The 25,559-nt window shown below is 40.4% G+C and overlaps 4 protein-coding genes and 2 non-coding genes across 7 annotated transcripts; 5 read left to right on the top strand and 1 right to left on the bottom strand.

Annotated features, from left to right (window-relative positions):
- Positions 1-1,156: 1,156 nt before the first annotated feature.
- On the bottom strand, positions 1,157-11,108 carry LOC114874333 (D-beta-hydroxybutyrate dehydrogenase, mitochondrial). 2 transcript variants are annotated; one of them, XM_046286331.1, is made up of 6 exons: positions 9,632-11,108; positions 3,906-4,132; positions 3,340-3,577; positions 2,421-2,573; positions 1,860-2,067; positions 1,157-1,595 (listed from the first exon to the last, which is right to left on the bottom strand). In XM_046286331.1, exons 2-6 carry the CDS (start codon positions 4,110-4,112, stop codon positions 1,439-1,441), a joined length of 963 nt encoding a protein of 320 aa, XP_046142287.1. In that variant the 5' UTR covers positions 4,113-4,132; positions 9,632-11,108; the 3' UTR covers positions 1,157-1,438. The 2 variants fall into 2 exon arrangements, with proteins under 2 accessions (XP_046142287.1, XP_029039352.1); XM_029183519.2 differs by having other exon boundaries at positions 9,202-11,106.
- A 1,884-nt stretch (positions 11,109-12,992) lies between these two features.
- LOC114873033 (tRNA N(3)-methylcytidine methyltransferase METTL6) lies at positions 12,993-15,447 on the top strand. The gene is made up of 9 exons (XM_029180880.2): positions 12,993-13,573; positions 13,645-13,790; positions 13,851-13,994; positions 14,066-14,233; positions 14,417-14,465; positions 14,648-14,698; positions 14,888-14,944; positions 15,128-15,176; positions 15,347-15,447. The coding sequence occupies exons 1-4, from the start codon at positions 13,181-13,183 to the stop codon at positions 14,229-14,231; spliced, it is 849 nt and encodes a 282-aa protein (XP_029036713.2). The 5' UTR covers positions 12,993-13,180; the 3' UTR covers positions 14,232-14,233; positions 14,417-14,465; positions 14,648-14,698; positions 14,888-14,944; positions 15,128-15,176; positions 15,347-15,447.
- LOC114874358 lies at positions 14,504-14,583 on the top strand. Its single transcript, XR_003789095.1, has one exon. It is a non-coding gene; the product is annotated as a small nucleolar RNA snR60/Z15/Z230/Z193/J17 (small nucleolar RNA).
- On the top strand, positions 14,739-14,821 carry LOC114874351. The gene has a single exon (XR_003789093.1). It is a non-coding gene; the product is annotated as a small nucleolar RNA snR60/Z15/Z230/Z193/J17 (small nucleolar RNA).
- Positions 15,448-17,956: 2,509 nt separating the features above from the next.
- On the top strand, positions 17,957-19,032 carry LOC114873447. Its single transcript, XM_029181789.2, has 2 exons — positions 17,957-18,016; positions 18,470-19,032. The coding sequence occupies exons 1-2, from the start codon at positions 18,002-18,004 to the stop codon at positions 18,725-18,727; spliced, it is 273 nt and encodes a 90-aa protein (XP_029037622.1). The 5' UTR covers positions 17,957-18,001; the 3' UTR covers positions 18,728-19,032.
- A 1,133-nt stretch (positions 19,033-20,165) lies between these two features.
- Positions 20,166-22,323, top strand: LOC114873589 (proteoglycan 4-like). Its single transcript, XM_029182068.2, has 2 exons — positions 20,166-20,313; positions 20,431-22,323. The coding sequence occupies exons 1-2, from the start codon at positions 20,299-20,301 to the stop codon at positions 22,321-22,323; spliced, it is 1,908 nt and encodes a 635-aa protein (XP_029037901.2). The 5' UTR covers positions 20,166-20,298.
- The last annotated feature ends 3,236 nt before the right edge of the window (positions 22,324-25,559 follow it).

The following is a 25,559-nucleotide window of genomic DNA, read 5'->3' as shown; positions in this document are numbered from 1 at the left end:
ATTTCAATTTGCCTGAATTTTCAAAACAATTCTGTCAAATATTATTCGACAGAATAAGCTAATACATATAATACTCGGCAAACATTAATTATTCGCTGCATTTCACAAGTTCCCATACTTGTACGCGTTTATAGGATGGTCATTTACGAGATTTACACAAACCTGTCGCGTAAAGGAATTTTAATTCGATGTTTCGCTTCGAAATTATCCGTGAGTTTCGCATACGCGAACGCATTACCGATGCTTTAGTAGTTTTAATCAGCTCGGAAATCCGCGATAATTCTAAAATTATAGAGCTACAATTATTCTACCCGTTGGCTTCACTCAATTCCATTAAAGAAACCGCCCTATCATATATTCGATCGGCCACGTAAATTCGACTGTCGAGATTAATGAGCAATAAATTGCACATTCTCGACGATAGAGCGAACGAGTGTCAATATGTCGCCTGAATAGCCGCATCCCAACCTGGCGATACAGTTTATTGTTGAATTTATTGCATTTCCGCGTACCGCCCGTTCGCATGATACATTTATTCCTGGCTGAATTGTAATCTATCGATTTGACGCAAAGTCAAATACCCTTTCCCCTTCTCTCTCTATCGTCCGATCGCTTTGTCTCTCTTCATTTATTTCGATGATTATTATCACCGATGTTCCCTGTTAACGACCGATGAAATGCACTTTTGACGAATTTCACGACGAATTTGCGTTAACATCGCGTTCAAAATAGAAGCTACACCGAGACAAATATTTATCAAATAATTTCCCTTCGAAACGATTCCACGTTTCAGGAACAACCGTCCGGAATTTCAATCGTAATACCTTTTCTTTTTACATAAAGATATATTTAAAAACTTCCCGACAAGTTTTGGCTACCATCTCGTATATTTTAGGAAACTGGTTGCCCGATTTTCTAACACATTGACTTCGGACGCGATTCTTTCTTGCTCTCGACGAAAGTATTGGAAAAAGATTATGCACGGTCTGATGATTAATTAGAATAGCGTTTTGCGCGACAAAAATATCGAGCTACATAATATTTTAAGAAGCGAGCACGTATTTTGTCGATTACGTATTTTTACATGCGATTCAATTTCGTTATATAATTACTACACCCTCGAACTGCATTTATGGTGGAAATTGAAAAGGATTCGTACAAATGAATTACAAATCTTTGTTAACATTATATTAATTACAAAACTGTACACACACACACACACACGCTGTCGAGAAAGCTTAAGCCTCTTAACTAGAAAGGTAATTGAAACGTCAATTATATTCATCCGACATCGACGGGTACAATGCAGGATTAATAGGCATTAAGTTAACGTTTCGATCATTAATCTTACAAAAGTATACTGGCTGATACGTAACCTAACGTGATATCGATTAACTCATCCGGAGGTAACTTCTTAGTATCCGCGAGATCCGGCGTTTCATCTGCAGAAAAGCTTCGGTTTATCAACCATGTCGTAGGAAGTTCGTGGACAAGGTGTCGTGAGTGCTGGTATCAGGGAATTCTGAATGGCGTGAGTCGACATCGGAGCAGTCCATGTTCCCTCGGATGAGACTATACCAGACTCCACGTCAGATCTGTGAACACATCGTTTTCTTTTCATCTATCAAGTTTTTCCTTTCTCATCTCGTTCTTGAATACGAGCGAAACTTTCTCTTCGTCTTTGAATGGTAACGTTCGCGACAGAGACAGCCGGTAATGAGTTTTAAACCTGGCACCAATTACGAACGAAATGCAAACTCTTTTTGAGAATTCAACTCCGCGGGTTAAGCACTTGTACGAATTACTTATCCAACGAGAAGGCGTTCGTGAAATACCGTTTCAGAGAACGGGGGTCTTACGTCTTGAGTACGGGCGAGCTGTAAAGAATAAGAGGATTCACAGGCGGTGGTTTAAGAAGAACCACGTCGACTCCGGACGATTGTAGTTCGCTTTTTAATGCCTCCGCAGCCCCTTCGACCGCCTTCCTCGAAGCGCTGAACGCTACCAGCCCTGTGCCAGCTTTCGTCCCGTAGCTCGTCGTCGAATCGCCCAAAAGAACGATGCGTCCTATAAAATGAATCATACTTCACAGCCGCGCTCTGTATTCTCCGCTTTCAGTAACCACCTCTTAACCTGTTAACCGACAAAGGGCAAGTCATTACCAAACTACCCTTACGGAAGAATCTAAATCGTGTGCTCGTTTATCGGTCGATCGATTTCGAAACGTACGATGTCTGTTCCGATTTGATGATATAAAAATATCCTACTTATTTATCATTATATCTCCGATGAAAAAAGAAAGGTTCCGCGCCGGTTAACAAGTTAAGCGCAAGCCTGTAGCTAATAGTCTTTCAGCGACACGCTCGCTTTGTAATCACATCAACGCGTCAGTCTCTAATCCTAAGGGACAAGGTGCAGACCTCTTTTCACGCGTAAAAGAGGAATGAACATTCTGGCGGTCCTAAGCGGCGCGACCAAGTTGTGTCGCAACATGGACTCCCACGCCGAACTCGGCTGTCTCTCTATAACACCGGGCAGAGCCAAGCCACCGGTGTGCACGACCGCCCAGAGACCTGTAATTAAGCGAACTTCAAACTCCGCTGTACTCTAAGCAGACACGCTTTTGTGTTAAGCGCGACAGACACGGCGAAGATGGAACTCGCGTTGAAATTCTAGCGACACTTGACCCATTCGCGGCTCGGTTCTTCTTGCGAGATGATTCTTGGGAAATGGAACCACTTTTCTTCTGGTTATTGTAACACTTCTACGCTGTGTTGGATAATTATTTATTTTTTTTTTTAGGATACTTTGCTTTTCTGCGAGCCGAATTTCGAAGTGAAAGGGGGAAACAATATTTTTGTTAAATAGCATCGAAAGTAATTTATAGCGGAATATCCACCGTAACGCGATTACGTTATATATCGTTGGGCCTCGATGCACGGGCGAAGCAATGAAAATCGATAAAAGTAAATTCATTGCATCCGGCTATCAGTTATCAGAAGCCGTTTTAACCGAACAATTTCCACAGAGGCGAAGCTATTTTACATCTACGAATCTTTGCGGTCGCTGTACATTCGGCAACTCTATTTTCTCTTATTCTTTCCCTTAAAATCCTGTTACCAGTGGAAGTCGATAAAACCCGTTGGCTATCGAAACTGTCCCTTGTATTTTTAATTTTTTCGCCTTTGAAAGATTGAAAATTTGTCGTTAAGGTGAAATCCAATTGTTAACCGCGAAATTTCCAGCCCGAGTGTGGGAAAATGTACGGAGTCGAGTAAAATGCAGCGAAGCGTGTTCAATCTTCACCGTTCGACGCGCATGAAATCGACAATTGCTTGCCGTCTTCGCCGGCCGGAAGTTTCGCCCTAACTGCGTCCAAACAAGCGCGTAAACTGTCCTCCCTGGTCGAGTCCAGTTCCAATGGAACGATTTGGCCGCGAGCACGTACTTCCGGATCCTGCGGGTTCCCTCGACCCGTGTCTCCCGGTTCGTCCTCCTTTTCTTTCTGCTGCTCGATCGCCCTCAGGATCTTCATCGATGGTGAGTTGCCAGATGGATCCAACAGTCCGACGAATACCTGTTCGATAATTAATTAGAATTCAAACTTGTCCAACTACGATCGATCGCGAGTTCTCCAACTGTTTGCTCTGACATTTTCCATGGATCTTACGAAGCTTTGATATTGATAAAAAAGAGACGGGAAGCAAAAGCTTGGTAGCACGATGTAATTTAAATTTCACGAAATATCGAATTTTCTGGTAGCTAATAATCCTTTGAACGAGTCAAAGGATCGTCGTTTGAGTATAAGAACGAAACTTTGATTACTATCTCGATTAACTGTCTCGTAAAAGGATTTCCACGTAATATTCAGGTGGGAGGGAAAGAAAAAACGCGTGGATCATTACCTTGTAACCAACCTCGTAGAGCGCAATGGCGATCTGCAAACCCACGCATGTATCGCAGCTGGTAACGAGAACATGACGTTTGTTACGGGTCTCGTATTCGTCCGTTGCGTTCCTCGATTGCCGCATTAGATAGGCTAACAGGGCGGCGACTATCGAACAGAGAGCCAATATTTGTAGGGCCAAAATGGCCCCGGTTTCAGCGTCCATCCTGCCTGGCTATATTCAATCTGCAAAGCAGAAGTTACATCTCAATTACGCCACAATTCAAGCGAACCTCGCACGGGCTTGGACCTTCCACTTCCGCAATACGGTTGAATGGTTTCTCATCGTGCCGATGGCATAGCTCACCGCTAAATTTCGTAACACAGTTTCGTCTACCGATACGCGCATACCTTCGATTCCTGTAAACTCCATTCAATTACCGTATTCAATTACCGGAGTATTTCGTATCACTTTGATACTTGTTCAACGTCGAAAAGTTCTCTCGAAACCATTGAAAACTTTTCGAAACTTTACACCGTTGACGAGCGTTGAAACACTGTTGATTCTTGGAAATAAGCTGGCGGATTAATCCTTTCCGTGTAATTATTACATTTACTAATTTCATTTCTCGATCATCTTCCAAGTTTTGCTGGCCGCACGCAGCCCACATAAATCCTCCCTAAATTGTAATTCGATGCACGAATGTCGTTGACAACCGATCGATCAATAATGATGCTATAAAGCTCAGTATATTCGCGTTCCAATTTATGTTGGAATCATTGAAGAAAAGCAATCGTATGGAAGCGAATCCGTTTCTTTACTTTCTCTATTTTTCTCATCAGTCGTATACTTCTTATCATAACACGCGAGCTATTTTGAATAAAACCCGGCGAACGATTCGACATCTCGTAATGGTATCATCCCGGTGAAACTCATCGGGAATTCTGTTTTTCCCGCGAAAAGTGAAGGGCGTTGGAAAGGTTTTTGCTCGACGAAGTGATTCGCCTTTCTAAAGTATATCTAGGCTCACCGAGGCGTGGCTGAAAGCCGCTCCTGTTTCTCCACGGTCAGCCGTCACTGCTCGTCGTCACGAATTCTATTCGAATTTGCAAAATCGAACACAATCCATTTCGCCGAGGACGTGTCCGGTCGACGGTGAAAATCTCTAGCCGTCGATTTAATAGCTCGAATCACGTTTCCTTTAATGTGCTGAATCGATTAGCCAAACGGCGTGGCATTTCGACGAGCATAAAGAGGCGTTTTTCAAACGACCGTATAATTTCCTTTTCGAGACCCAGGAATTTCGGCCAGACTGAGAAAAATCGACGAAAACTATCGCCGACTTTGCCTGTGTAATTAGCCGACTTTTCATTCAAGGAGAAAACCTTTCTAGTGAAACTACCATTATTACTATTACCTACGTTTATTTTACCGCGTCAACTGCCATACGGCGTTACGAGTTTCATTTTAAAAAGGGAAATTGTGGAAAGAATCACAGCAATGATTCGTTTTGCATCGCGATAAATCGTAACGGACGAGTGACTTCGAAAAACAACTACACTTTCTTATTTTTTACAACATTGAAATTCTCGTTTCTAAGCATTTTCTAATGCAGTAAATCAGTGAAACTTGTTAAAACCCTCGTAACTTACGAATTCTCACGCGATCTTCTAACTTTACGACCGTAGTAAATTAACCCCTTCGTTGAATACGACGCGTTTCATTTAAAATTAATTCTTCGTATCGTTAATACTCACACGCGCTAATTAATGCATAAATCTCGATCGAATATCGCAAGAATAATAAAATTCGAATGCAAAACTCATCGTTACCAATTGCAACTGCAAATGAGAATACGTACTTAACGATTGTTACGATTTTCCACTCGAAGCAGCGAACACTTAGCGTTACGAGCGCCATTCAATTAATCTGAGATCGATTAAAGTATCGATCGAGTCTTGTGTTAGGTATCCATTCGTATAAATGATCCAGGTGCTTGAACCCTTTTTTTTTTGTTCCCCCTTTGCATTTCGTGAAAAACTCGAGTTATCAGGCGCGTATGCGGAAAACGGATGAAACAGTTCGAAGCATATCGCCGGAAGTGAGAGTTAGCCGATACTGGAAGCGTTCGAGGATTCTGCGAACGATAAGCTGCGATTTTAAAACGGAATTCAAGATCCTCTAACGTCCGTGCTAAATATTCCAGGATTATTCGTGGCAAATTAAGAGGAACTCGTGCAGGAAAATATATTTTTGTTGAATTTTTAAACAAGCACACACGTGATACGGTTACGAATACACGTTAGCCGGTGTACTCGTCTCGGTTTCGTGCCAAATCACAGCAGTTAACTTTCTCTGGAATGCAGGTACAGAAAGAAATCAAGTTGAAAGACAGCTGTCACGAAATTATAGTGTTATCCCGAGATCTTGCAAATGCCATACTTGTTTTTCTCCAATAAGAATTTCTCCGCGAAACCAGCGACGTGATTTTTCGCTAAATCACTCGTATTCGTTAATTACTTGAAATTTATTGCAACTCTGTTTACAGAAAAACTTGAAAGCATTCGTCGATTCCAGAGGGAAAGTGACTTTTTTCTGAATCTAAATGACACGAGTGTTTACAAGAATATGAGAGCATCGGGAATATTCTGATTTGAATATCAAATATGTCGAAGTGTTTGTTAAATAAAAGAAACCATGTATTTTCGTCCTGGTATTTTCAACATGAAATTAATATTGATACATCATTGACTGCGTTCGAGCGAAACGAAGCAAGAGGCAATTAACTTTGACATTTATTTGCAAACTAGTCCGAATCTGTAAATGACTTTCCCTGTCGAGAGAAACATTCGCTTAGCGTACAAATGATCCTCGATACTTGAAGTGGAATGAAATTCAAAGGACATTATAATTTCCATCATTAAGCAACAACCACGATCACGATGCTAATAAGCAGCTATGTCATCTCTATTAATCGCCGCGCCGGCGTGAGACGTGCACCGACTGGAATGTTGGAAGTTACACGGATTACACGTATACGCTTGCTAAATACTCGCGTTGCAGAGCGAGAACGCGCAAGCGGATACCGGGTGCTGATAGGTTTCCTTTCCGGTCCGCGCCGGGCACCAAGTAATTCACGTTTCGGCGGTCGCATTATCGAATTACTGGAGTTTATTCGGTCGTGCTAATTTCCAGAGGTATGTGGAAATATTGATCAGAGTCCTCTCTCCTACGTTCGCTGCTTCCGATCTAGAATCTTACCCAACAATCCCGTGGTTTCTGCGCCCGCGCGATGGAACATTGCCACGTTCCATTAGCTGACCAACGGAAATCTGTACTAACGAACGGAATTCATGGGATTCGCGCGAACTACGAAACGGTGGGATTTATCAAATTTTCCTATGATCACTTCATCGTTTTCTGATCGATCATCGAAGGTTTCGTCCGATCGAGTAAGTCAATAAATTACCGCGCGTTGTTACCGCTATTTTTATGTAGGCGGTGGTCATATCCCGCTAGGGAATTAAGCGAGGCCGTTCGAGGAAAGCAGGAAGGCTGCGATTTAACGGAGCGTTCTCCGTCCGCAACCGTGCGCGGCTATTTTCTTTGTAATCGTAAGAATTATTGGCGAACGAGTAGCGTTTACCGTAGAGGGACCGTGCGAGCCGCGGTAACCAACAACGTAGATACAAACGCTTCAAGTCCAGGCAAACGTGCAACGGTACTGCTCGTTGACCGCGAGTGACCGTGTGGAAAAGATAAACACTTGCAATCCACCGACGACGCCCCACTCTGTTGTTATTTGTACAACAATTATCTCGATGTTTAACTCGGCTGTTGTTTTATCCGCGCGATCGCGCAACCACGGAATCACGTCCGTCGCTGGAACTTCCGTGTACCGTTTGAGAAAATGAAAAACAACTCTGGCGCGTTGATTATTTAAGCTAATTATCGAGCCGCTACAAAACGGTATGAATTGTAAAAAATATTGTTGTTTGAATAATTCAGGTCCTACCCGAGGCATCTATAGTTTCATCCGTTTCAATTGTTCTAGGAGCCGAATAAGCGGGTAAGCAAAGACGAATTGCAAACTAAGAAGAGCATCTCGAACGGAATGGATTAGATTATCGTTACGCAAGTAGTCCAGGTCGATCGATACCAGGGGAAGGTCGATTTCGTGTCCATTACGCAACGATATCGTACATCTGTGGAAGGCAATTTTTCAGGTTCACACGCCCTATTACCTTATCGCGGGTAACCGCGAGCCACGATGCCACGTTAGAAAGTTCAAAGCAAACACTTTTCCTACCTAGCCGGACAGCTGAGAACGCTTCCGTCTTGGAATGCGATGGAATCCGCGCGCCATTCTGGTTTCTCTAGAATCAATATATAATTTGGGACGAGCGAAAATTTAGCTGCGTAAACGGTGAGCAGCGAACCAACGCGTCTAGAGGTTTGCATATTTTAGCAAGATCGTTTGCTGTGTCTACAATAGCTCGGTGCTGAAGCAATCGAGAATTCCTATGAGCTTTGGCGAACGAAAGTATCGACGCGTTGTTGCACGAACGACTCCTTTGTTTCGATTAGTTGTTAAGCGAAGATCGTCGTTTCCGCTTCGAAACCTTCGATTATCGCTGTTGGCGAACCGTGTCAATGGAGTGAGACCGGGGATCGTTGATATCCATTGTAATCCTACATTCTGGGCGGGGATTAGCAAACTAGCTGATGCCGTAGAAATTTTGTGAAAAAGAAATAAAAAAATGAATCCTGGTAACGGGAGTTCTCTACTTTCGAAAAACGAGAGTTAATTACAAATCGCCTTACACGGTTACCACGAATCAAGTAAAGAATGCTCGCGAAAGATTATAGGGTTCGCATGATCATTTGATATTCATGTTTCAGCCTGCAATTTATTTTTTCTTGCATGATACGCGCCACTCGGTTTCTTAATTCATGCTCTACTTTGTACCTAATTAACTTAACACTTCATTGTGATTATGAACGTGATGTGCTCGATGTTAATCAGGAATTTTCTATCGGCCCGTCGTTTACACGATACTCGGCAGATAAATTATATTTTATTTTCGTAACATGATTTATCGAAACATTCATTTATTCCTAGTAATATTCGTCCCTCTCACGGTTTCTACTCAATCATCCTGTCAGATACTGCTAATTAAAGGATATCCTTGAAAGCGACCAATTAAGCGTATCAAAGAACAGTGCCATTAACGCCGTGGATATTTTTGAAGGAAAAAAAAGGAATCGAAGGTGAACGCAGCAGGTAGTCGAGAGACAGGTAACCGAGACTCACCCGAATTTGACCGTTGGGTCTGATGGCGTCCAGGTAAGGTAGTTACGATACTCTGGTATTGTATGGTAGCCCCTTTGGCAAGAAAAATCGGCACACTCGAAAACGGCACAATGCGAGAAAACGGCTGTTTTACGAGCACTCGAAAGTACCGGCGAGCGGCAAGCCGCGACGCGTGTTTCTACGGCACAACTGGCTTTCGAGAATTCCCGCTTGGAATGCCCACGAGGACGAACGGTATAAGATGCTTCGACGTTGGCTGCCTCGACAAATGGAAAAGGCACGCTCGAAGCATCTTCGCCGCGCCTACAATTACGTGCTCGTTGTCTATCGACTCTCCGCTCGACTGCGCCTCCGTGGCCCTTCTAACACCTTCAAAAAATTCTATTTCCTTGTATGTCGTCAAAAAATTTTAAAAATAAAATATACTTACCTTGGAGATTCCAATAAAATCGACACTGAATTATAAAATTTTGCTTAAGTGACACTTCTTCTTTCATTTATGTATATAAAAATTCTTTTCCGAAAGGATTGAAAACTTAGGAGTACTTTAAGCACGGTCAGCGCGTTGATCAAATAAAGACCGTAACTCGGAATTATTGCAAAATTTCTGTAAATATTTCGTCGAGGAACGGAACAATAAAGTGGAAGGAATTTCTCAACTTCCGCATTCGCGCGAAATATTGCGCGGAAAGCATTCGTTCTGATTACACTGAAAATTCGTAATAAAAGTTCTAAATCAGCTTCCTTCTTTTCGCTGAAAAAGGAAGACCAAATTTTAATTTGCTTAAAGTTCCGCTTCTATCGTGATTTTTCTTATTTATGCGAGCAGACCGCACCGATCTTGATTCGCATTGAATAAGATAAAAATGTCGCGATAGGATTACCGTGGAATTCATTTTCCTAATCAATTTTAGCTGCGAGCAAAGGGTGGCTCGCGTAATGAGAACGTTGGAAAGACTTGAAATTACGTGAAAATCCAATAAGCTTAGTTGGCAAACGTAATATGCAGCAGCACGATGAAACGTTTCATCCTTTGATCTTTTATTTTTTTTTTATGAAACAATTCTTTTTAGTTGAATCAATTTAAACTCTATCATTTCAACAGTACGCTAACAACCTATTGATCCCTGCTGCATAACCAGAAAAATAGATGAATTATTATTGAAATATAAAAATTGTTATAAGGTCGTGGAAACCATGGGATGCAGTATTTGATGAAACACTAACGACTGAGAGTTGCGAAACGTGTTTTTCATTTCATTCAGTTAATCTATCGTCTTTCCTTCGAGCCCTGGACGAAATTCTGATCCGTAATGACCTACATTCTACTTGATCGATTCATTTTCCTTTGACCTCGTTCTATTTGCAAGTTGTGAGATAATGGTAAAATGTAATTCGATAAACGATGCACATAAGATACAACAATCGATGCATTTCAATTAGCAGACTCTAATAACATGGCCAGAAGTTCTTCATCGATTTCACGTTAAACTTTATAGATTTATATTATAGGATCTGAAACGAAATAAGTGGCAGAAACATCGGTTAAATTTCAGTCACGACTAACCCCTTTCAGTACTGTGTCATTGTGTGACAATGCTGCACGCAGGCAGAAAATATTCGTTTCGAACGAGGGCCGCATATTAATTTCTTGAATAAGTTCACGCGTGGAATTCATATCAATAGTATTCATCATGTTACAAAATTAAATTAATGCTAGTATTTTTGAACTATATTAGTTTAAGAAACAACAAACCATTACATAAATTATCTGCCTAATAAAATTCTACGAAACAACAGTATTAATTACATAGCAGTATCTTAATAACCAATATTATGCAGATAATTTAAAAACAATGTGTAGATATAAGTAATCTCATGACAAATTCTATTTGTAATTAGTTTAATCCAATTGTATCATAATAAAAATCTTGCTAAATAACAAAAGAAAACAGGGATTTTTACTTTCTCCTAATAATAAAAAAATTCCCTACTAGCAGAAAAAGTAGGGAGGAGTCCATGCAGTGACTACAGTCCAATAAGACTGGACATGACTTGAAAACAAACGCCACCTGCTCTATCCTACTATAAAAATGTGAAACACTTTGCACTGCAACAGTCTAATGCACGTTGATGGTAATAGCAGATTGCTTTGACTGTATTCCTTTTTACGAATTTGGTTCCATATTATAAAATTTTTAAAATTTAGTTGAAATTTTTGCCGCTAGAGGGCGCTGTTTCGACGTCGAATCAGCGCCATCTGGTTTCAGAAAAAGGAACTAAATCATGCTAAAATTTTGGCCCTCTAGCGGCAAAAATGTGAACTAAATTTTCGATGTCGAATCAGCGCCATCTGGTTTCAGAAAAAGGAACTAAATCATGCTAAAATTTTGGCCCTCTAGCGGCAAAAATGTGAACTAAATTTTCGATGTCGAATCAGCGCCATCTGGTTTCAGAAAAAGGAACTAAATCATGCTAAAATTTTGGCCCTCTAGCGGCAAAAATGTGAACTAAATTTTCGATGTCGAAACAGCGCCATCTGGTTTCAGAAAAAGGAACTAAATCATGCTAAAATTTTGGCCCTCTAGCGGCAAAAATGCGAACTAAATTTTCGATGTCGAATCAGCGCCATCTGGTTTCAGAAAAAGGAACTAAATCATGCTAAAATTTTGGCCCTCTAGCGGCAAAAATGCGAACTAAATTTTCGACATCGAATCAGCGCCCTCTAGTTGCAAAAAAGGAACTAAATTTGAATTCAAAAAAGGGGTCTCATGAGACTTTACTTACCTTTACTTACCTCTACTTACCTTTATTTACTTTTACTCACCTTTACCCGAACCGGTGTATTTATAATATATTTATTATAAGGGTTGCAGGGATATAAGGGATGCAGAGATGTAAAGGATGCAGGAATGTAAAGGATACGGGCATGTAAGAGATACAGGGATATGAATGATATAGAGATGTAAAGAATGCAGGGATACAAAGTATAAAGAATTTAGGAATGTAAGGGATCAATATATGGTTGGGCCCTCTCAGACCCTCAAAGACAAAAAAATAATAAATAATTGGGAAAGGTGAGCCGAGGCCCATAAAGAGGAATAAAATAATAAATGACCTGGGAAGGCTAATGAGTTCTTTCTAGAAGCTAAGGGATAAAAATACGGACGTGGAAGATAAAATAAAGGAAGATGTATGTTTAACAGGTAGATCCGCACCCCTCGGTGGTCGCTATAAGACTGCGGAGGTTGCAACTTGTTCTGGGTCAAATTTCTCATATTGAGAAGTAATTACTGTGTTTTTATTTAAGTCTGATTTTCATATATGCTATCTTCATAATTTGTTAAAGATCAAACAGTTATTAGAAGTTGTATACATAAGTAACTGAGAAATGTAATGTACATGTATTAAATAAATGATTCGGAAAGAAAATTGGATATATTAAATAATAACTCTGTTCCTTTTTTAAAATGATTTATTTACCAAGGCACGTGGAGTGAATACAAGTTTATCATACAATAATTACTTTAATCACTTTTCGGTTTTGTGCTGATTTTGACTGATTTATAAAAACAAAAATCAAAGGGAGCCAAAATTGTAACGTTTCAATTGTCAGTGCGAGGTGTAGTAGAAGAGAGCTGGTAAAACAGGCAAGATGACCATACCGACTGTGCTCTGTAGACCTAACCTCACCTGGGGGTGTCTAGAATCCCCAGAATCATGACCCCTCGAGAACAAAGGCACGTCGAGTCTTTATATATCTGTAGTCTCACTGGTCCATGGTACGCATGCTTCTCGTCCATTTCCTTTTGGGACTCGAAGGTAAGAGGTTGTGTAGTGGGCACCGGCTGCAATTTCAATAGTTGTTACTCCATCCTTGCGTAAATGTTTCGTTCGATATCGAACAAATACGCGTACAAATTACGGGAGATTCCCAGAGCGTCGGCGTCGCTTCGTATTTTACGAAAATCTTGCTACAATGAGCTACGAGGAAACGACTGAATCGATCGACGGTAATATGGAGTACGTCGGCCACGTGGCGAAGCGTCTTACTCCAGAAGAGATCGAGAAAATGCAGGCTCAAAATTCACGTTTAGTCTCGGAATTTCAAGCCAATCAATTGGAAAAAGATGCTAAAAAGCATTGGGATTTATTTTATAAACGAAACGATACCAGATTCTTTAAAGACAGACACTGGACCACCAGAGAATTTAATGAACTCTTGGGCTTGGGCTCGAAGGAAGATCGAAATGTGCTCCTCGAAGTCGGATGTGGCGTTGGAAATTTTGTATATCCATTAGTCGAAGATGGATTGAAATTTAGAAAAATATTCGCCTGTGATTTATCTCCCAGAGCAGTGGAATTGATGAAGGTATATTATATCTATATAACGATGATCTTTTATACATGTATATGTACTCATTTTGATGAAATTCTTCACAGAACCATACGCTATACGACCCAGAGAAAATGAACATTTTTCAAACAGATATCACTATGGAAAGTTGTTTCTGCAACGTGGACTGTCCGGTGAACGTGGCAACCTTAATATTCGTTCTATCGGCCATTCATCCAGACAAATTTCGAAAGTAAGCGACGCCATACTTGGATGGCCGCCGGATACTCACTGAAAACTTAAAATGTTCCAGAGTTGTGGAAAATTTGTACAATGTTCTTGATAATGGAGGAGTTGTACTTTTTAGAGATTATGGCCTATATGATATGGCCCAACTGAGATTTAAACCTGGTCACAAGATCAGTGACAATTTTTATATGAGACAAGACGGAACTAGGTAATTTTTCGTCCATCTTTTGTGAAAGAAAATACGAAATTATGTATTGAAAATCCTTATTTTTGTTTCAGAACATATTATTTTTCAATAGAAGAAATATCAAAGCTATTTGAACATGCTGGCTTTAAAACCTTAACATGTGATTACATACAAAGACGGACTGTTAACTTAAAGGAGAAAATAGATGTACCTAGAATTTTTGTCCAAGGAAAATTTGAGAAACAAACATTAGTTTAATGGTATGTTTCTCTTGGATAATTCAAGATTAATTTATAATTTTTCGAATGATGAATTCATAGTTCAACTGATTTAGAATGAAGGATTTTTGGGATTCTTTCGCCCCTATCTGATATTTATAATCACTGATAATAATTCAGCTGTATAAAAATAATTGTTATAAAATTTTTGGTTGTATGTTTCAGAATATGTGGAGAACTTGATCAAGAAAAAGTGTTGCATACTATGGCATGGGTAAGCATTTTATACCTTATGATGTATTAAATAATAACTTGAAAATGATGAATTCATAGTTCAACTGATTTAGAATGAAGGATTTTTGGGATTCTTTCGCCCCTATCTGATATTTACAATCACTGATAATAATTCAGCTGCATAAAAATAGTTGCTATAAAATTCTCTATTGTATGTTTCAGAATATGTAGAGAATTTCATCAGGAGAGCGACTGTTGCATACTATTGCATGGGTAAGCATTTTACCATATATTAAATAAGATAACTTGAGACATATTCTGTATGATGAATTCATAGTTCAACTGATTTAGAATGAAGGATTTTTGGGATTCTTTCGCCCCTATCTGATAGCATTATAAATATTTCCCTATCAGACATTTAATTAAGAAGCAACAATAATGTATGTAATCTCTGATTTCCAGATTCTTAGTACTGGTGAAACTACTTGGGATACATTTATATTTTCATTGAATACACTGGTAAGTGCTCTTTATTTGATATAGAAGCGGATTAAGTTTTAATTTCGATGATGTATATATATATGTTTGAATTTCAATGATACATGCATAGTACCTTTCGTCACTACCGCTGAGAAAAAAAAATTATTTTTAGAATATATTACATTTTGACCCTTTGAAATATAAATTGATATCTCTTTACAGATGTTCCAAATAAAGAGTACAAGGACAATACATGTATCTTCTATTGCAGGTAAAAAGAATTGTTTTATAAAAAGTTTTCATATGTGATACTACAATGATGAATACTTATTTCGAATGATTCTAATGATTTATATTTTATTAGCTCTATCTGAAATTCCCAATACTTCTACACTTGTGAAATTAAAAAAGAAAAATTTGTAGACAATTTTTTTTTTACAGATTGTTGGCACAAGGAGTACTATGGAAATGATATTTCACATTTTATACAGTATAAAATATTGTAATAAATAGATGATAAATAAAGCGATATTCATAGCACATACGTTTTTGTTACGAATTTCTCACTACCTTATATCCTAGTATTATTATTGCACTTAATATTTATCATTTTAACGATATCTATGAAATAAAATAAAATATATACGCGAAGTAGATAACAAAAAACGGGGCCTATTATAAATATTTTTAGTCAGATATGTGTTCTTTATTACCGTCATTTGGGATAGCTAGCCACGTTATTATTATTTAAAATGACCAGTGCATTAACTTATTAAAACGTGTTATGTTATATATCACAAGGAAAAAGCACATGATAATTTTCAAACCAATAATAATTACAGTAGCTTTTTTTATAACTGCAATCAAGTCTATCGCATTAAAATTCATGAGAAATTATTTAGGGGGTGCCGGTATTGTACACCCAGGATGGATTCGAAAGCGAAGCCGCGAAGACGAATAAATTGCATCGCGATTATTAATTAGGCAAAAAGATGTCGCGTTCTCGTTTTCGACCGTGTAACCGGATCACAGCGACGAATTCGCATTGCATAAAATATAACTCCATTAATTATAAAAATAAATGTATATGGCCATTATATAGTAAAAGCAATATTTATAAATAGGTATATAATCATAGTGATTAATAAATGTATGCTGAACAAGCTAATCTTACATGCAAACAAAACCTATTTTTCAAAAGTTATGATATGACATTCAAGGCATTAATAAAGAATAAATTATTAACAAAAATTCGTATCCTTTGGGTACATATATAACGGATTAGAACAGAAGTTAACATTTAACCTTAAAGCATGATTTAAATTACTATTGCCCGTCATATCATTAAATTATAATATTTATTCGAAGAAACAAGTGCTAAATTACATTCAAATATGTGTAATATTGAAACTCTTATTCATCATTCTTAAATTATATTTCTCACTTACCCTTGTCGAGTACTACATCGGCGCCATTAGAAGACCGGATACGGAATTGTGGAAACGAAGTAATTCTCTGCTGATGGAAATTCTTGGAATTGTATTCTTGATATTCACGAATCTGATGTAAACAAATAAAAAGCACTGAACAAAGAACTGACCACAGAAAATTCAAATGAATTCTAAACATCGAAGAGATCGGTATGCAAACAGCCGCGCGACTCGACTGATTTGCCAGACTGTCGGTGCGCATGCGCGTTGGGTAATGTTAGGCAATGACCGGGATTTCCCCCGAAATTTAAATTCAAAGCATCAAGGGTATGCCCTTCAATTGTGAAAGATGTTTGAATTTAATATATCTCACTTTAATTGCACAAAATAAATTAAATGTATTGCGAAAGTTATTTACTTAAGTCCAAACTATGCAACAAAATAAGAAACAGAAAAAAGATTATTTATAAATGAACAACTTTCACGCGCCAATCGTAAATTAATTGTTAAAAATCCTCTTACGAATTCCTATATTTATTTATTACTGTTGATTCGTATTCAAAATGGAATGAAGTGATAAATTAAAAGAACACCAATGATTCTGCTCTACTGCTTTAGACGGTAATTTTTTTCATCGACGTTAATATAGTAATTGATTATTCGATGTCTAGATCCAGATTTTAAAGATGATGTCAGTTTTTCGTCTAGTCTGCCTCCACCTTGTTTGAGCTGTTGATCGGGTTTCGATAAATATGTGTTTACCTTCTGTTTTTCGTGCATTATAAAAAATGGAGGCGGATGTAAATTAGCAATTCGAATAGCCTTTCGAGTTTGGAATTGTTTCTTTTTTTTTAAAGAATGACTAATAAATTCAATTAACCGTATAATCACTTTGCAATGTTTATTTGCTTTACTTTTATATGTAAAATGAACACATTTTCCCATCGAAAACATTCCTTACGACTGATATGTTTAACATGCATTCTGCTGGTTTTTCATTATTAACCGCGGTCTTCCAGAAAAATATTTTTCCTGAAATGCGCTGAAATTCGTTGGTAAATACGATCTAACGTTTTTATTTCTCCTTTCGTAACATACCTGACCGGTATCGTCGAAATGGAAGTCCGCGTAAAAAGTATCTTTCTCCGTTGATTCACGGCTTATAGGCGTCCGATGTGTATCGTAATCATCGAAGTTCAGGGAACTCGTTACAATTGTATCACGGTGTGTACACGCGATATTACATCGTATGTAGTAAAACACTTTCGTTCGTATTTGGCCGATTGCCAAGGTCCCTTGCTTCACCCGCGTGCCGTGCATCGGAGCTTGTACTTGTACATGGGACTGCTTTGGGAATACGTGAACGAGATTCCTTAGCAGACCTCGACGTCCCCGACGACGGCACACGTACACGGGTTACGTATGCGACTTCGTAAACAATAGGACGTGTAACAACCCCGTCAAACATCCACCGGCTCACCGACACACACGCGACAAGGCACACGCACGGTGCGTGTGTCCTCGTGCATTGATCAATCAGCGAATGACGCGCGTAGGACGATCTGTCCGGCAGGTATATAAAGGTATCCACCAAAAAGCAGGAGCATCATTCAGTCTTAGTATCATCGTACGAGCTGATCTCGATAACTACCCACATCTATCAACCATGAAGTGTTACATTGTAAGTATTACACTTCAAATATCACGGGTGTTACAACGAAAATCTCTTTATTCAATTGCTTGTACAAATGATAGCAATTGAGAGTGTTCAATAACGGGATACTTGAACCATTTTCGATATTTTTTTTATTAATTGATCGATTTTTACACTTGCGTGATTTTACCTCGTATTGTTTCAACGGATAACGTTTTACAATGAACGCGCTCGATAATCGCTGTAATCCGTGAAATTACGGTACTATTATTTGGCGAAGTAATGACTGCCTATTATCTATCATTTTCCTCCGCTAGTCAATACACGTTACGCTGGTGTAAAATTGTATACATTTCGCGAAATATCTATAATTTCCAATCATTCTTCGTACGATAAAGAGGAATCGTTTGTACCAAGTGCTACTTACGATGATTAATAAAAAATAATTGCAATTACCATCTTCGTTGTTCTCTCTTCTAGGCTATCGCCCTTTTGGCTCTCTTCGCTGTAGCTTTCGCTGCAGAACAACCCGCTGAATCCGAAAAGATCGAGCCAGTGGTGAGCGCAGAACCCCAGGATGCACCAAGGGACAAGAGAGGTCTGCTGCTGGGATACACTGCTCCAGTTGCATACACTTCGTATGCAGCACCGGTCGCTTACAGTGCCAGTTACAGTGTGCCTTATGCCTACCGCACCTACCCCACCTACCCCTACTACAGCTCTTACTACCTGGGTTAATTTCAATCAACCGAAATATACGATTGACGTACTTTTGTGATCAAGACTTGGACAACGACCATGGCATTCGCATGGACACTCAACGAAGTCGTTTATACTATTCTAGTTTAAGTTAATTCTGAACACACCCACCTTTGTTGATCGAAATTTTCTACGATTTTCTAACATTTGTCGTCTTTGGATACGCGTACATTTCGATACAGAGCAATATTGTAAATAAGAATGCTAAATATAAAAGTTAATTATGTTTAAATTATCTTGTACTTTTTACCCATTCCTAATATCCGTTCCTTGCGAAACAAAGTAATAGAGTGCATTTAGTGCTTCATATTCAAAGTATATTTTCAAGCGTTTGGTGTAGAAGATGGTATATCCATTTTCATATTCCAGTTGCATCAATCATAAATGAAATTTGCATATGTTTCATAGTTGCGATCTTATTAGACATGCATCTACGGTTTCATCTTTAATAGTAAAATGCATCGCGAAGTGTCGATGCATTATCGAACAGTGGACTTCCTGTTGCAACAACCGCAAACAGAAACGTGACATCATCGGATTGCATTATTTAGGCTAAGTATGAAGTCACCGGGGGTGGAGATTATGCACGACACTGGCGTCAGTGTATTGTTCTGGTTTCATCGAAACGGATGTACGAAAAGAGGATCCTGTTTTTGTATTTTTTTTGGACAACTCGCGTTATGTAAAACAATAGAAAGGAGTTCTAATATTCGCGTCTGCGGTGTTAGATAATCGAGTCGCGATGCGTAACGGCGGCCACGTTTAGAATGATTTCAAGAAACACGAGCACGCGTGACTTAAGCGTAATCGCGAATTACACAATAGGAATATATCACTCTAAATGAACACTTACTCTGTATTCCCTGAGACTTGATGACTTTGAGTACTTTCACTGAAGGCTTTGGAGGATGTGAACGTGATGGGAATTGTACGAGCCTCGTTCCCACTACACCGTGGAATGTCTTTTACGAAGCCGACGGAAGTTTGGGTGATATCCTTTTTACTTCCTGTCCAATATATTTCTACGGGACATCTACTTTCTACGGAATCCAATTGTTTCCATTTTTATTGCACGCAAAGTTAGTGTCTTTTCGTATTTGTAGGATGATCGTTAACGGTATCATAGCTACTTTAGGTAGAACGGACTGCGGACTGTTGAACGGTTCACGAAGAGTTCAGGATTCGTTCAATATCCCCAATGGGGAATTACGAAATATCGAATCGGGGAAATTTGGGAGCAGTTCGGAGGAGACGATGCTATACATCGATATGTGTAACATCACCGATCCGTAACAGCATTGCCTAAGTGTGATCGATGAAAGCCAGCAAGAAAGTCTATTGTAATTCGTGGATGGTCGCGAGCCGACTGTATTTATACATGTGCAGGTATGGCCGTGGTCTTAGTCGATGCGAGCCTGTCCATCCTTGAAGAAATTAGTTTTTTCAGTTCGGCTGCTCTGGTTACATGTCGAGGAAACCCGTAGGAAATTTAACTGTAGCGTAGGAAGCGAACCGTCGGTGTAGTGATAAGTGCAAATCGGATTACAAGGATGAAGTTCCTTTTAGTAAGTACTACAATTTATCATTTTTAGAGTGATCTAACGTCAATACCCCTTGTAGCATACGATATCGATCAAGAGTACGGAAAGTTTGAATCATGGGTCCGTTCGTTTCAATTTTAGATTACTTGTCTACTGGCTACGAGTTTATTGTGCGTCTACGGGGCCGAAGAAACCGAGGACAAGCCGGAGATTACAAAGTTAGAGTTGGTGGAACTTGGCGAGGGAGAAAGCGACGACGATGCCGAAGACTCGGATGTTCAAAGAAAGAGAGATTCCGGGTATTCGTACAAGAGACCGGACAATTTCGCGTTAGCTTCGAGATCTCGTTTCCAAGTTGGACAATCCGGCCACAGAGGACGTATCGTTAATAGACATCCAGCCCAAATAAACAGACCTATCAACAAATACGGACCACCCGGTTACCAGAATTCATCCCCGATGAGACCAGTTTCTCACGGTCAACAGCATCGCGATAAATTGCAATTCCATGGTCATTTCGGTCAACAGCATTCGAACAACTTTGATGGCCGGCCGAGTGGTTTGCTGGAGCAGGGAGTACCCAGTCCAATTAGGCAGGCTGACTTTGCCGAACCGAATCCAATATCCACTCAAAACAACGAACCCTTCGCGACTCACTCGGCCAACTATTTACCGCCGCAGAATCAGAAGTTGCCCGGTTTCAGCACTGTCCAAGGATTTTCCTCGGCTCACGCAGCGGCACAGAATATTCCGAGCAACGATCAAGGTCAATCGGCTAATTTCCAAAGTCAAAATCTCGTTCAATCGCAAGGACAAATATCGGACGCGGCTCTTTTCCTGACGCAGAATGCTCAAGCTATACAACAACTGTACGGTCAGCCTCCGAACGAGCAAGATTTCGCTCCGGTTAACAGTGATCAGTTCTTAGGTCACTCTAATCAAGTTCACAATGGTCAGTTTCAAAATTTCGAAAGTACCTCGCAAAGTCCACAAAATTTCCCAGGCCAGTTGCCCTCTTACGCGTCCGGAACACTGAGCGCCCAAGAGACCCTGGAACAGATTCAGTCTCTCGAGAAGGACAGATTGATCGTTCAGCTGCAGCGAGCGCTCGCAAGCCAGGCTCAGAACGCGGACGCGTCTGGAAGGTACGCTGAAAATCATCCGAGCTTCGTTCAGAGTCAAGATCTTCTGGCTTCCCTTGGACAGCGAATGAAGATTCACGGTTTAAACGCGCAACCGACTACCGTTACCTTCGGATCCGGCAATACAGCTTTCAATCAATCACCTTTTTTGCCAGGAACCACGATCAGTCCCGGCTTTCCGCTTAGCTACGGGCTATCGACCACCGCTCAACCCCCGACGACAACCACGCCGACAACTACGACGTCCCTGCAGCCCCCGCAGGCAACTAAAGGCGACGGAACTTCTCAGCCCGGCAGCAGCGTGCCCGCACCACCCTCTGCACCAACAGTTCCTGTCTACGGCGGTTTCGTGCCGACCTTAATCACTGGTACCAGTTTCCTGTCAAACGTGCCGTCCTACGGGCCGACGTTCTTCGCTCCTGGTGCCGTCACACCTGTCCAACCGTCAGGCTCCTCGCCCACGCACTTTGGTCTACCCATTCCTACGGACCACGGGCAGAAACCGACAGGAACCACCCCAACTTCCGCCTCACCCACGACACCCTCCACTCCTTCCACCAGCCGACCCGGTCTTCCTTCCTCTCCTCCAATTAACACGGTGCCAGTTCCTCTGCATCCAGTGGTGACTCCTCTTCATCCAGTCGCACCCTTGCTTCCCCCCGTGACGCCGAGCCACTTGCACCCCGTCCACGCGCCGTCCACCGGCCATCCAACCTACGGCCTGCAAACGCCGCTGATTAATCCGCTTCTCTACAAACCCATCAAACCGGTCTATCCGTTCTACTATTACCAGAACCTCGCGTACCAGCCGCACAAACTCGCTTTACCGACTTACCCGTGGAGCTACGCGCCGACCTATGCTCAAGCGAAACCGGCCCAAATATGGAAATGACGCGGTCCCATTCTTCGCGGGTGAATCGTAACTCGCCCCCCCGTATCGAGACTGACCGTTTACCCACGCGGAAAGGAGAGCCCGAGAGATCGAGGAAGAAAGTAGCCTGCGTCAGAGGATCGAGCACCGTAAACCGCGACAACACGTCTGGTCTCAGGATAACCAGACTCGATCCTATCGGTCTATCGTGAATTTTAACTTCATACGCGTATCTCTTCGATATGCTAATTATGTATACCTGGTTATTTACTCTGTAATTACGTGTCCACGACGTGGCTGTGACGATGTGGTCGTTGAGATGCAACAGCGCGTTCCGTTTCCAATTTTCAGAAGCGTTTGCTTCGTTTTTACTTTACGTACGGCACCGTTTAGGTGTTATTGGTAAAAGGTGCTTTCAATTATCTATCGGTAAAAGTAATTTGAGGTTTCGTTTTCATACACAGTTGGGTAAACGGTAAATTACTTGTATACATGGTATTCGTATAAGTCAGCGCGATAACCGATTTTATCGGTTTCCGATGCGTTTTCCGCCTTCGTTCATGGTGCACTATTTCTCCGCTGAGTTATGTACATACGTTGGTTTTATTTATTGTATCGAATAAATATATTTTTTATTATCAAACGAGTTTTTATTTCCATCAAACGTCCGCGAGCGATCCGAGAATATCGTTCTCGGCCTTTGAATTTAGCACGATGCCTCGTCTACGCCTGATTCGTCCGCGACGTGCTCGTTTTGCCGTCGAAGAAAGTGTACACCATAGAAAACTGTCTCCACTTCCGGCCTGAAAACTTACACCAAGGAACTCTCACCGATGGCTTAATGGGCGGGCAACCGATCGCTGTCGTGGTTCGTTCGTGACCTCGAAAGTCGTTCGATAATTCCAACCACGGTCAACGCAGCCAGATTATTCGGCTAATCCTGTGCATACATAATGCGATCAGTGTCAGCAGGTGCACACGTTCTCGTCGGTTTCGTAAACTTTGGACACTTTGCCGTCGTAGGAAAGGGTATCGGACACGTGTTGTGTTAGCAGATCCATCAATTTCTACAGCAACTTCGTTGACACTGTGAATTTCAGTAGAAAATCCCAATGTACTCAACGTTCGCGATATATGTCCGAGGTATTAATGCCGGACAAGTTCGTTGACTCGTTCAAAACGAGCAACGATGTTACGCAGTGGCGCAATGCAGCTACGAAATGCTATCAGAGAATCGTGTGACCGAGTTATGAAAAGTAAAGCAATGAACTAGTACTTCCCAACGATTATACCGCTAAACGTGCTAGATTTCTACAAATACTCACTGAACTGGTATAATTGCCTCGAAGGCGGATGACCATTCCATTTTCTGTAAACCGCGGTTTCGAATGAGAAAGAAAAGGGGCAGAGACGGTTTAGACGGACACAACTGCTTCACGATTCACACAGGAAACTCGTTGTCAACTCACTTTCCGTGGCTGACCCGAATCTTATCCTACCTTTACCGTTTCATTACGAACCTCCTCGATTCACCATTTTCCCGGGTATCTTAATTTTTTAATTATTCGATTGTCGCGCATCAGACTACGCTGATAATTATACGTAACACGTTTACGTGAAATGTAACAATGCAAGTACAACGATAAGAATCGCTTAGAGGTATTTTAATTAGAAAACTCTCACGAATCCTCGTGCTCTTTGTTCGCAAAAGAATGCCAGTCTGCGAAACATTTATTATTACGTACACCTAATTACTCCTTAATGCGTGAAATTCACGATTCTAATATACCTTAACAAATTCATGCACCTGTTAAGGATACTTTTACCACTTTCTGTCGCGAGCAAAAACAAGACAGGTACGTTTCATTTTTGTATCATTAATAGGCCGAATATCATCGAAGAGAAAGAGTTAAAAAATCGTTTACAATTCTTCTTTTCGACAGCAATTTACGATAAACGGTACGAAATTAGCTTAATGCTCGTTTCGATTAGCAAAAAGTTTGCACTTCTGGCGATCCCTGAAGTCCTGATCGAGAGGCAACCAGGGAACAATGACTTCCTGTGTCCCACGAGTGAAAGTAAATCGAAATCAATCGGTGTTTCGAGTGGACGTTGGTCCTTGTTTTACATTTCACGATTCCGTCTCTTCGTTCATCCTTCGACGGCGCAACTGTCTTAATTACTACGCTCACGACACGATTATGCCGCATGAAAATAAGAGCAAGAGAACGTCTAAATCTTCGCCACTTTTTTTTTTTTCTGCAAGCTATTCGCGCATTTCACTTTCCAACGACGAAACTACTTTCAGCGAGTTCTGAAGGTAGATCGTACCTGCTACGTAAACCACACCTTCACTACTCCTTTCATATCGAATCGCATCAGGCCGAAATACGAAAAGATAAATGTCTCTTGGTCGAAATTTATTCAACAACGTTTTCGTGATTTGAATTTTACTCCGTTAACGTAACATTATTCCTCCGCGTGCATTTCATTTCGCTCGGAGCAACGGTAATCGTCGTTCGAGAAATATTTTCAGGAAAAAAGTTAAACACCTTCTTTCAAGAAAAGATGGACTAATAAAGCGGAATAGCTTTTTACCTGGTAATTTGGTAAATCTTTCAGAAGTACAGCGACGGAAACGTTTTCTCGGAGTCAGCTAATTATCCGACAGAAAGAAGTTTTAATTACCTGGATCTGCACACGCGTTCGTACAAAGCCATCTGAGAACTAATTAACGAGGAACACGATGTACTTTATAACATACGAGCGCATTCAGAAAGACACTCGTTGAATAGAAATGTTTGCATGCCTTGTTTTAGAGGATATAAATGCGCGTATGTCGAGATACGAAATGAAAAAGATATTTCATAACAGCAGAGAAGATAGGTTTTGTTCGATGCAATAATTCAAACGATCGTTAAATTTTATTGCTCGTTTGGTACTCTGCAAATTTGCCAAAAAAACATGAAATACAACTCGACAGTTATATCCTCCTGTTAAAGAACAAAACTTCAAGATTAATTAACAAATTATCGAATGAAAATTTTATAAGATTCTGCAATGGTATCTTAGTGAAATTTTAAAGGAACTTTACGTATCTAATTAATGATGTTTAGTGTAATCGAAAAGAGGAAGCCGTTTACTTTCCTCCTTTCGTAAGAGATCATCGACATCGCCGAAAGGAAATGCATTCTTTCCCTTTCTGTATACCTTCGAAACAATGTACGATAAATATCCATTTTGATCGCTTTTACCGT

This window comes from Osmia bicornis, chromosome 7 (genome assembly GCF_907164935.1).
Source record: "Osmia bicornis bicornis chromosome 7, iOsmBic2.1, whole genome shotgun sequence".
Classification (NCBI taxonomy): Eukaryota; Metazoa; Arthropoda; class Insecta; order Hymenoptera; family Megachilidae; genus Osmia; species Osmia bicornis.
Note: the sequence above shows the minus strand (reverse complement) of the source record. Positions and strands in the feature narration are given on the sequence as shown.

Coding starts and splice junctions, on each gene's coding strand:
- LOC114873033 (XM_029180880.2), top strand. CDS start 13,181: ATGAGCTACGAGGAAACGACTGAATCGATCGACGGTAATATGGAGTAC. Junction 13,574..13,644: donor GAGCAGTGGAATTGATGAAG/GTATATTATATC, acceptor AATTCTTCACAG/AACCATACGCTATACGACCC. Junction 13,791..13,850: donor CATCCAGACAAATTTCGAAA/GTAAGCGACGCC, acceptor AAAATGTTCCAG/AGTTGTGGAAAATTTGTACA.
- LOC114874333 (XM_046286331.1), bottom strand. CDS start 4,112: ATGGACGCTGAAACCGGGGCCATTTTGGCCCTACAAATATTGGCTCTC. Junction 3,578..3,905: donor TCTACGAGGTTGGTTACAAG/GTAATGATCCAC, acceptor ATTATCGAACAG/GTATTCGTCGGACTGTTGGA. Junction 2,068..2,420: donor TCTTTTACGCGTGAAAAGAG/GTCTGCACCTTG, acceptor TTCATTTTATAG/GACGCATCGTTCTTTTGGGC.